The sequence below is a fragment of the Ailuropoda melanoleuca genome, chromosome 16 (genome assembly GCF_002007445.2).
Source record: "Ailuropoda melanoleuca isolate Jingjing chromosome 16, ASM200744v2, whole genome shotgun sequence".
In the NCBI taxonomy this organism is placed as follows: Eukaryota; Metazoa; Chordata; class Mammalia; order Carnivora; family Ursidae; genus Ailuropoda; species Ailuropoda melanoleuca.
The window spans coordinates 10,889,796-10,901,602 of NC_048233.1; the positions used below are offsets into that span (position 1 = coordinate 10,889,796).

General features: G+C 37.0%; 2 protein-coding genes across 2 annotated transcripts; both read right to left on the reverse strand.

The window, feature by feature from the left end:
- Positions 1–200: 200 nt before the first annotated feature.
- Positions 201–5,366, reverse strand: LOC100478602 (taste receptor type 2 member 42-like). Its single transcript, XM_011231841.3, is given in 3 exon segments — positions 201–1,292; positions 1,294–1,527; positions 5,361–5,366. Coding segments are annotated over 3 exon segments (978 nt in total). The 3' UTR covers positions 201–554.
- Positions 5,367–6,089: 723 nt separating this feature from the next.
- On the reverse strand, positions 6,090–7,265 carry LOC100478347 (taste receptor type 2 member 42). Its single transcript, XM_002924835.4, has one exon. The coding sequence runs from the start codon at positions 7,065–7,067 to the stop codon at positions 6,093–6,095; it is 975 nt and encodes a 324-aa protein (XP_002924881.1). The 5' UTR covers positions 7,068–7,265; the 3' UTR covers positions 6,090–6,092.
- Between the last annotated feature and the right edge of the window lie 4,542 nt (positions 7,266–11,807).

Below are 11,807 nucleotides of genomic sequence, written 5' to 3' on the forward strand. Positions count from 1 at the left end.
CCCACACAAACTCAGTATCTTAAGTGTGATTTTGATCCTTACAAAGTACACAAAAGTATCCTTATACACTTAGGAATAATTATTCAGTTTCTTTTTATAAGCTAAGTTGATTTTTCTCTTATTCAACAAAGGTAGTGTCTGTTCTAGCTTGGATTCATAATGAGTCTATTTCTATGTGTTAAAAGTTACGTCTGTTCTTATGGGATGATACACTTCCAGCATTTTTATTCCTTAGTTTATTTTTAACTTAATATTGTACAAATATTCCACCTACTTCAACTCGGAAGGGATTTCCATTTCTAAATAATCATTTTTCTCACATGGGAATGTAATAAATATTTGCCAGCACATATAAAATTAATACATGTTGCATTACATATTTTATATGTCTCAAATATATTCTTGCTACTAGCAAGCGTTATAATGAATGATGCTTGCTTTTTAAGTTTATAGGTCATTCTGGGGAAAGTCTGTGATGTTTAATAGTATCTAGTGAGAATAATAGTAATAGAAAAACAAAGTTTAAAATGGATCTTCAATGTCTCTTCATTAATTTAATTCTCTTGGGATATAGAAAATTCTGGAAAAGTCTGTGAAGCTAAAGGTTTCACCATTTTCAGGTGGCGATTAAGATGCCACAGTAATCCTAAAGCAGTTTTTCTCAACTTGCTGTTTCCCAAAATCAGAATAAATGAGTGGCCCGAAGGAAAAAGAGTCGATAATAATATGACAACAAAACTGACCTGAGAATTATGCAGTAAAAGGAAAGTCCAACCTGTTATTAGGAGGAAAGAAAAATGAACCGTGGAGAGGAGAAGGAAAGACATCACCATTTTCATGGCCCTTTTGTGGGCCTCTGTGCTGAAGTCCCTAGAGCCGGAGTTCAGTTGCATATTCCTGGTGTGTCTCATCAGGGAAAGAAATAAAAGGAGCAGTGAGGCCAGCGACAGAAGAAAGGGGATTAAGTAGATGAAACTGAAAACAATCAAGCTGTTAAAATACAGAGTTTTACTTACATCTAGAGACCAAGTTGAGTTTCTTTTATATCCTCGATAGACATTAACCCAGAAATTAGTAAATATATCTGATAATTCAAAGTTGCAAAACAATAAGAATAAAGACCCCAGTGGAAGTACAAGTAGCACTCTGCTAAGTCTCCACCTCAGCCAGGTGAAACAGGGGTGGGAGAAATTGGCTATTTTGAAGAAATAGAAAACATTTAGACAGGTGGCAAACCAGGTAGCTAGATGATTGCTCAGTGTCCAAAAAATATTAATGAATTTTGCTAGTTTTGTCAGTGGCATAAAGATGTGCCCAAAACACCGTAAAATATGAATCAAATAGTACTGTACAAAGAAGAACGATTCTGGAGAGAGCCAGGCTGGTGAGGATGCAGTCAGCTGATGACAGCTTTTGACTCTTCACCCAGTCAATGCAGTTAACTAGTACAATGAAACTGTTCCCCAACATTCCAGTTATGAATTCTCCTGTTGCTGCTATCAGAAAAGCATTTTCGACTCGGCATTTCTGTAGAAAGAATCCAGAAAGTTAGTCCTACGTCTCGCTGATTTTCTGGCTGTCAAAATGTTGCAGAATAAAATCCAGTCTGATACTTCTCACTTTTATATGAAAAATGCTCAGATACCGTCTCACTTATCTTCCGAAAATATCCTTCTCTTTTATTCCAGCTGTAGTTCTGAAGTATACGCAAGGAGATCCAGTCCCACAGATTTAAATGAAAAACTTTAACATAACTTCCAATCAGCGTCTGATTTCCAGACTAAACAGTAAATGTCCCCACTCATCATTGGCATGGACAGCAGTTTTCCACTCGTGAGAACATCCGGAAGAATAAAGTCCAATATGCAAACATGCAAATATGAGACAGATTTCTTTACACTGATTTGCACTTTCCTTTTCACCTGAAAATACCATTTGGATCCAGGCTTCTTAATTTTAATAGAATTGTCTAAAAATAAATCTCTCCAATACAGACATTATTCGTGTATTCCATTCAATAAAATCCATAATAGTTCAGATACTATTGTATATGAAGTAAGTATAATAAAGAGAAGCAACATTAAGGAGCTCTCAGAGTATTAGAAAAAGCAACATTAAGTAAATTATGACTATTCAATGTGACGAAAGTTTGACTGCAATGTAACTGCAACTCAGAGGGGTGTGTTACAAAATCTACAGTCAATAGTTCATCCTGGTTTTATAAGGAGAATGACAACTAGCTTGGATCTTGAAGCTTCTTTGGATTTCTTGAAGAAATAGATACAAATGGAAATCATTTTCCAGAATGATAAAAAAAGCGTATGCCAACGCACCAAAATCAGACCTATTTGAGCTATTACTCTACTCTGGATTTTTGAGCTTTGTTCTCAATAAGTTACTGCCTATCTGATTCTAAATAAGCTCTTGTCAGCTGAGAGGGAAAAAATAGTAAGGAAAAAATGTGGTAGGAAAAAAAAAATGGAGAAGTGGGGGAGTGGGAGGGAGGTTCTCCTTTCCATTAATTCTACTTTTGGTTAAAGCCTTTGTCTCATCCAAAATTAAGTTACAGTAAAATACAGTTTGGTTTTTTGTTTTGACAAACAGGTAACTTCAATACAATGACCTTTCAACCTGGACCGCAGGGTTATCTCTCTTATCTAGAGAACTTTAGGTATACGTATATGTGTGTGTATGTACATACACATTATTATTAATTAATTATTACTATATTAATAATATATATTGATGCCTGTGAGCCAACCCCAGGGATTCGGACTTAATTGGTCTGGGATATATTGTTGGCACTCACTGAGAACTCCTTGATATATGCCTTAAAGTTCCTTCTAAACTCAGTCAAAAACCTTTATACCCACAAGCTGCAAATCTATGAAGATTCTCCAGACATAAGACAGGAATTTTGCCCACTTGCCCTCCGACAATGCATTCCCCATTCAGCCAGTAGTGACTCTGGTTAACAAATGACCTGTTTCCCGTTGGTCTCAGACTATCAGTAGTGATGCTTTGGATTACCAATGCCCGAGGCTCTCACCTGGGCCCTCACTACTTGTGTGGGCCCCCACAGACTCTTCCCCACAAGAGCCAAGGTGCAGCTGTGTTAGGAGACAGGCTTTAACAGGATGCCTGGAGGCCAGCAAAGGGGAGTCAAGGCCCATTATCAGGAAAGTTAGCAACCTGTCCTGGTAGAATTGTGTAAACAAAGACAGAAGAAGCCAGATCAAACCAGACAGGACCAAGACAAAGAAGGCCAGAGACCCTCACAAATATGGGAGAAAAGGTACAAAACCCCACCCCCCAAAAAATCTCCTCCCCAAATAAGAAATATTGCACCCCTTAGTTAACACTAGTCACTGAAAGATAGAGACCCAAACCCGGGGCACAGCTCTCCCTTGAGCTGGCCCACTCCCTTTCAAGAGCGTACTCTCTCTCTTGAATAAACTCTTCACTTGCACCGCTCAACCCTGTCTGGTCTGTCCTTACATTCTTTACCTGTGATGAAACTAAGAGCCCTTGGCAACATCCCAGGAAGGAGCTGGGCCGATGGTCTTCACCTGACAGCAGTTGGATTGACCCTCCTGGTTTTTATGATGATTCATCTCAGCAACGACCATCAGAGAACTTTGAAAAAACAAGGTTAGGGGTGCCTGGGTGGCTCAGTGGGTTAAGCATCTGCCTTTGGCTCAGGTCATGATCCTGCGATCCTAGAATCCAGCCAGGCATAGGGCTCCCGGCTCAGGCGGGGCGTTTGCCTCTCCCTCTCCCTCTGCCCCTCCCCTCCCCATGCCCCCACTCCCAGCTTGTGCTCACACTCTGTCTCTCTCAAATAAATAAAGATATTTTTTAAAAAAAGAAAGAAAAGAAAAGAAAAAGGAAAAAACACAGTTTATTATTCATAAGTCCTGAAGGCTACATGGAGCAAGCCCAAGGCCACACAGGGAAGTCATGGGGGGACGAGGGGAGCATAGACCTCGTGTTCTGTTTTAATTTACATTGGGAGTGGGTGCCTAGGATTTTACAAGCTCATACTTTACTGGTGAATTTTTTTTTTTAAAGATTTTATTTCTCTATTTGAGGGAGAGAGCATGCGAGGGCATGCGCACCTGGGGGAGGGGGTGCAGAGAGAGAGGCAAAGGGAGAAGCAGGCTCCCCACCAAGCAGGGAGCCTGACGTGGGGCTCGGTCCCAGGACACTGGGATCAAGCATGACCTGAGCAGAAGGAAGACCCTTCACCGACTGAGCCACCCAGACATCCCTTTACTGGCAAATTTAACATAACATTGTTAATTAAGACTTGGGAAGGGAGAAGTGGGGTCATGCAAGCAGTCAGTTATCTATCTTTCCATCTTTCCTCAGCACTTTGGTTCCAGAGTAAGATACGATTACTGGTATTTCTTCTCCGAGTTGTATGAGACTGGCAACATACATGTAGGGAGTGGCTCGTCTTGGCTGGCGGTTCAGCTGCCGCTGAGCCCCCCCACAAAGGCTCTTGTTATGAGAAAAGTAGAGGTGCAGGGCTTGATCTCACTTGCTATTCAAATAGACAGATGACAATACATCAATTGCAATAACTCCAACCCATGACCCGATCTTCTCTTACTAGTCCTTTATGTCCTTCTTTGTCAAGAATAGGGCCCTATTCCTTAGAGTTCCACCTCCCTCAGTTTGCTGCGTTAAATGTGGACTTCTAGCCAAACATTGACACACTTACCTCTAAGGCCCACTTACTAGAAACAAGAGATGCTCGTAAAATGGCTCAATTACTTTATCTCGCCTACCAAAGAAAAGCTTAATAAAACTAAAAACTATGTAATGGTTTTGGTTATCATCCTATAAAGAGCACGAGATTATCTTTAAGTCATTGATATGAAAGGATATCTAAAACACGCTCAGTATCTGAATCTAATTTTGCATCTTCCCTTTCACCAAGGCCAGACAATTACAGTGACAGGACTAAGTCAGTGCCCAAAACAATACATGTACATTTTCTTTTGTAAAACATAAAATACTTTGTAAAAATAGTGAAATGTTTCTTATCATTAAAACCATTATCCACATCGTTACTGTCATTGATACACAGAAGCACCACATAGCCTGGATGCATTTGCAATTTAGTTTTCTACACCCGGTGAGGGAGGAAAGGGAGAAATGGGAATAATTTTAACACCATTCTCAGCTCCAGGGAACAGCCCTAGAGCAGTGCCCATACCTATAGCTCCATCAAGATTAATTTATAACCCACACATCTATCATCAATCAGTTACAACTTTCTGTTTCTTTAACACATTCTAAAGATTACATCTAAACCCTAAGTCTTTATTTATAAAGAATTCCATTGTACATACCTGCATAGCATCTGTATGATGTAATCCATACCATCATATTCAAAATTTTATAGTAAACTTTCCCACCCTTAACCTTATTTACAATTTGTCATTACCTTATCTAGATGTAGATTATTCTAGTCAAAACAGCACCATATACATATGATCCAACATTTACACTAAACATACGGTGTTATTATAAATTTTGCTTTCAATGCCTTCCTTATTGACCTGTTTTCTATTTGTTTCTCTAAAAACTCTCGTAATCAGATTGCAACAAAATATATGTGCACAAACACAAGCATAATCATTCTCAAAATGTAATTATGATCTTTTTATAGTAGCAACAAGTGTGATTTTAAATTATGGAATAATTTTTGTATTTTTAATTCTATTACATAGCATGTGGAAATATCAGTATCTGCCACTCTGAAAATAATATCGCATATCCTAGAATTTAGCAAAATTAATAAGTGCCAAGATACATCAAAAATGTTTATGATTTGGGATTTCAAATTAAGATTAACATTATAAGCATGCATTTCCAGTTTATTTTGCTTTGCCCTGTGAATATTATTTTCCAACATCTCATCCCCATGTTATCAACAAGACCTCTAATGACAATGAAAAGCTTTTTCATAAAAAAAAAATTAGACCTTTAAGCTGCGAGGTCATGTTTTTCCCACCTCTGACTTAAGTTGCTCAGTTAACTTTGCTATCAACATTTTATAGTTCTCAAAGACTCCTAAGTCTTCATCGTTGGAAAGGCTCTGGAAGGTCTATCTGCAAAGATGAAATTGGTTTTCCTTTTTTCAGGGAGCTTTTAAGATACCACAGTACCTTCAAGGCTGTCTGTCTTAGCCTGCTGTTTCCCAGAATCAAAATTAGTGAGTGGCCTGAGGGAAAGACATATACAGTCAACATAATAAACTTTGTGTTCTTCTTGTTCCAAAATAAAAAAAGCAACCAATTTGACAATTGTATGGAAAAAAAATGAACTGTGGAAAGGAAGAGGAAAGACACCACCATTTTAATGGCCTTTTTATGGGCCTGGGTGCTGAAGTCCCTGGAGCCCATGGAGTTGAGCTGCAGATCCCTGATGTGTTTTATCAAGGACAGAAATAAAAGAAGCAATGAGGTCAGGGACAGAGCAATAGGAACGATATAGGAAAAACTGAGAAGAATCAGGCTTTTAATATAGAAAGTTTTACCTTCATTCATAAATAAAGTCAGATTACTTTCATCCATTGCATGGATATTCAAGAAGAAATCGTTCCATGCTTCTAGCAATAGAAAGTCAAACAGTAGAAACAACAAAGAAAATACAAGAATTGCAAGAACCACTCTGTTCATTCTCCGCCTCAGGCAGAGGAAAAGGGAATGGGAGAACCGAGCTATCTTAAGGAGGTAGAAAATACTTAAGCAGGTAGTAAACCAGATAGTCAAATGATTAGTTATTCTCCAAAGCAAAGTAACAGGTTTTGCTAGTTTGTAAATGGAGTAGAAAGGTGGATTTAGTCCCATCATAAATGATTCAAACAGTAACACCAACAGCTGAGTGATTCTGGAGATAGCCAAGCACATGAGGATGAGGTCAGCTAAAGAGATCTTTCGGTTCTTGACCCATTCAGAGCAGTTTACCAGTCCAATAAGCACATTCCCCAACATTCCAATTATGAATTCTGCTGTCGACAGCGTAAGAAAGATTATATCAAAACCAGCTAACATTTCCACAGGAAAAAAAAATCTAAATTTCTAATTCTATTAATACGTTTATAGTCAAACGCTTTCAGAATAGCATCCATTTCTGATAGTTATCTTCACTGCCTTTATTGCAATTCCCATCCTAAGCAGGACTTCCTGCTGTTGGATACAGTCTCACATACAAAATCTTTCTGTTTTATTGTAATGCCGATCTTAATCCAGACGATCTTTAAGTGTATCGTCTCACATACTTTCATGAAGATGTTTTTATTTATCTGAAAGAGCTACTAATTTCCAAACCAAACAGTTTGTGTTCCTATTTATGATTGCCAAGGATTCAAATTTTCCACTTGAGGTAATGATTACAAGGTTAAAGTCAAATTCGTTAGCATGCAAATATGGGTCAGATTCTTTTTCACTGAGTTGTGAAAAAATCACCTCACCTGAAATACTATACCAATTGGATCCAAATATTTTAGTTGTTTTTCATAGAAAGCTCTGAAAAAATCTAAATCTAAATAATGTAATCTAAAATTTAGTTATAATTCAGTGAATATATCTTTAGAGCCTGCTATAGGTCAGACCCATTTCTAAATGCAATATAGTTTACTACCAAAAAAAAAAAGCATTAGGAAATCCATAAAATAGTGAAAACACAGAAAGAAACAATAAGAAGAATAAAATGTAATGTGAACACCAAAAAAGGGAGGTACAAACATTACTATTGGGGAAAGAGAAAAACGGGACATTTGCCTTGGATTGTATAGATAATTAGAATTTCATGAGGGAACTGCTAAGTTATATTTTGGACTGATCAAACAATATACAAAAAGACAGCAAAACCCAAATTACTTTTCTGAAATCAAAGTCTTCTCACTGATAATTTACTGTAATTACAATCTAAATGTTCTTCAGGTATCTCTGAGTGACAGGTCCACAATTAAACATATTCCCCAGTTTTGCTCTCTATCTTTGTACTTGTTCTATTTGTTTTGGCCAGAGACATAATGCTGTCCATTTAGCCTTAATAGACAGAAAATCGGTAAAAAATCATTTCAGATTAAATAAGGAAATAGTAAACAACAGTATCTGTTCTGTATTCTAGGAACGATGATTTTGACAAAAGCCATCAATGTATCAGAAATGAACTCAAAGTTACAAATTTTGTGTCTTGGCATTAAGTGTTCAGGTGTTGCCAGACAATATCCAAAATAATGAATGAAATCATTAAAAAAAAATACTTGGCCCTTTTCAACATTACTGTCACACTCCTGAATTAAATTCTATTAATTTTTAAGTGTGTATATTAACAACAATGATAGATAATGAACTATTGGTAAATTATTTTGCATGACAAATTTTATAATTTAGGACAAATATTTAAAATTATAGGAAGAAAGAGAAAGAAAGAAAAAAGGGAAGGAAGGGGAGAGGGAAGGAAGGAACTTATTGGATACAGCAAGGCTGAAGGAAAATAAAGAAATTTGGTAGTAGTATTTTCAATAGGAGAATGATAGCTTTGACCAGATTAATGTCTAGAAACGGAGAGAAATTCATGGCTGTGAGAAGCATTTAGGAGGTAAAATTAGTCTCAGTGATGGATTTGGGGCTATAAAAAGGAGAGAAGCCAGCACATTCAGGCTTTTCTTTTGCACCTGAATACATGGAGTGTTGGGACCTGAGGGAATCCCTGGAGGGAGAGTAGGTTTAGAAGCAAAGTGGGGAGACAGAAGAAAAGTTGGAGGATGGTGAGTTCTGTTTTGAACACTTTTGGAGTATCTGTTAAGTCATCCAAATAGAAAGATGGGGTAGGCACTTGGGTATTTGTGACTGCACCTCCGAAAAGAAATTTAGATTATAAGCAGAGATTTGGGAGTTATCAGCACACACTTGATCTCATAAGAGGTGATGAGTTCTAAGGCCCTGAGGAAGACCAGAGGATGAAGAAACCAAAGACAAAAAGCAGTCAGATAGAAAAGGGAAACCCAGAGGCTAAAGGTTTCAAAGCAACCAAAGACAAGGAATGTTAAAAAGAGAGAATAACCAAAAAAGAAAGAAAGAAAGAAAGAAAGAAAGAAAGAAAGAAAGAAAGAAAGAAAGAAAGAAAAAGAGAATAACCAGTACTTCCGGATATTAACAAAAGGGTCTCTTACAGGGAGATAACAAGGAGGTCCTTAGTATAGAAAGAATAGCTCTGATTAGAAGCCAAACTGCGCTGTCAATGAGATCCCAATAATGAAGCGTTAGAAAACCAATTAAGGTGGGGCGCCTGGGTGGCACGTGGTTAAGCATCTGCCTTGGCTCAGGGCGTGATCCCAGAGTTATGGGATCGAGCCCCATATGAGGCTCCTCCGCTATGAGCCTGCTTCTTCCTCTACCATTCCCCCTGCTTGTGTTCCCTCTCTCACTGGCTGTCTCTATCTCTGTCGAATAAATAAATAAAATCTTTAAAAAAAAAAAAAAAGAAAACCAAGTAAGGTAATCAGTACATTAATAGATTAAAGGAGAAATGCCAGGGAGAAAAGTTTAGTATAAATCAACATTTATTCATAACAAATGTTCTTAGCAAACTGGGAATAGAATGCGCTATGCTTTTTCCTAATAAAAATATGTACAAAAACCTGGAGTTTCCTGAATACACTGAATTCATTCCCCCTGAGTTTGGGACCAAATGAGCTAAAAACATCTCACTATGTCTATTTTTTTTTGGAGGTTTCCATCAATCACAGTAAGGCAAGAAAATGACATAAAAGATGTATGATTGTAAAGCACAAAACAAACAAAACTGATATTATTCATAGATGATGATTGAGATTACACGGAAAATCCAAAAGCCTTCTTTAATACATTGTTAAAATATGATCCATTTACAAGGTTTCTGGACACATAATAAATGTGCAAAAATCTGTTCCATTTCTTCATACCATGTACAAACAGTTAAAATGAAATATTCTTTTAAAAAAATGAAATTTCCATAACTTCGACAAATAACAAGTATCAAGAATAAATCACACACAAAAAAAAGTATGCAACACCTTTGTGGAGAATGTTAAAAAGTCTGAAATGGCTTTAGCTATTTTTCAGCCAGTATGTATTAATTACACACTAGATATAATCAAAGCCTCTGTGTTTTAAAAAAAATTTAAACCATTATTCTGCACATTTTCCCATTTTAGGTATGCATCCAAGGACGTTATATTCTCTGACTTCATTGTCAAATCTATTAAAATTTCCTGCTTCATATCTAGGTCATGAATTTGTCTCCAGTTGAAAAGCAACCACTTCTAATTTTGTATGGGCAGTTCCTATCTCCACGAATAAACAGCTCTGTTCCTTTCATCTAGTCCAGTCACTTGTGTTGTTTCTCTAACCATACTATAGAATGCAATTTTCCATGTGAGGAAATAAGGGGAGAATTCTCTTGTTTGCTAATGTGCAAATACAGACTGATATTCTATCATTCTTTTTGCATTTTCTTTGCCTAACAAATTTGTGTCTGTATCTTTAGCTATGGAAGATAATCTAAAGCTATTTATAGTTATCGCAACATGGTTAGGATAACGAAAAGTAAAGCAGATGCTAGACTCTACAACTGGAATTTTCTTCTATAGTATCTTAGTATTCATTGAAAGTACTTGGATCTAAATAATGGGTATAAGTTGACTTGATTTTATAAAATTAACTAAAATTAACTGTGTGCATTCCCCCAAAAACAAAGGTTGGATTTATTAAATATGGTTCCTAGAGCCAATAGTAATTATGCCATAGAGAAAGAGGCCTTAGAGCAAAGTTGGATTGGCTTCCACGAACAGGAACAGATGGAGGTGTGAAGAGCTCTGTTCATGGATTATAACACAGCTGATGTTAAAAAAATTTTTTTTCATTAAAATGAAACTGTGATATCTAGCCTTACTTTTGCGGCTCTTCCAGAGATTAGAAAGATATGGATCCAAAATACTTCAGACATAGTCCTTACAGAACCATTTTACACTATGTCACTTTTAAACTGTATCTACTATATCTACCCCATGGGCAACCCTCAAATCTGGCTGAGGAGATGGGAGACTGGAGGATTGGGCCATTGGTGCCATTTTGGTCTTTTTTATTGGTCCCAAGCACCCAATATATGAGGGTTTATTTAAATGTTTATGGTATTAAGAATGCACAGTGTGAACACATGTTGGGTTTATCAAAATAGACTGTAAATCCCTGCAGTTACTCTATGGGATTTCAACACATATCCACCCTTGCCCCCGATATGGGGCATGGATCTGATCAGCAGCATTTGCTGTTACTTACTATTGTTTGTTTTTGCTTTTCTTTCTTTCTCTCTTTCTTTCTTTCTTTCTCTCTCTTTTTTTAAATGATCTAAATCTGTGGTCATAAAGGTATCATAGTTTAACCTCTAAAGACCGGCTTGGTCTTCATTTTCTCTTCTTTAGAAATTGACACACATTTTAGTTCACAACTAGAATCATGGATATGAGTTGGTCTCAGAAAATATGCAAAATTACGTATCAATTCCTAATTCCGAGTTGGCGAATGAGATGTTACCATAGCAGAAATCATCACACATGCAAAAATCAATCCTGTAACAATTGTTTTTAAAAGTCACAAAATATCTTCTACAGTGATGGAAGGAACTGAAAAAGTTTGCTGAAAATAACCACATCCCTGTCCCGTAACACAGTTGGAGTGGACCAACAGACAGCCTGACTTGAAACATTGGTCACAAATAGAAGAAAATCACTGTATCATCAAAAA

Coding starts and splice junctions, on each gene's coding strand:
- LOC100478347 (XM_002924835.4), bottom strand. CDS start 7,067: ATGTTAGCTGGTTTTGATATAATCTTTCTTACGCTGTCGACAGCAGAA.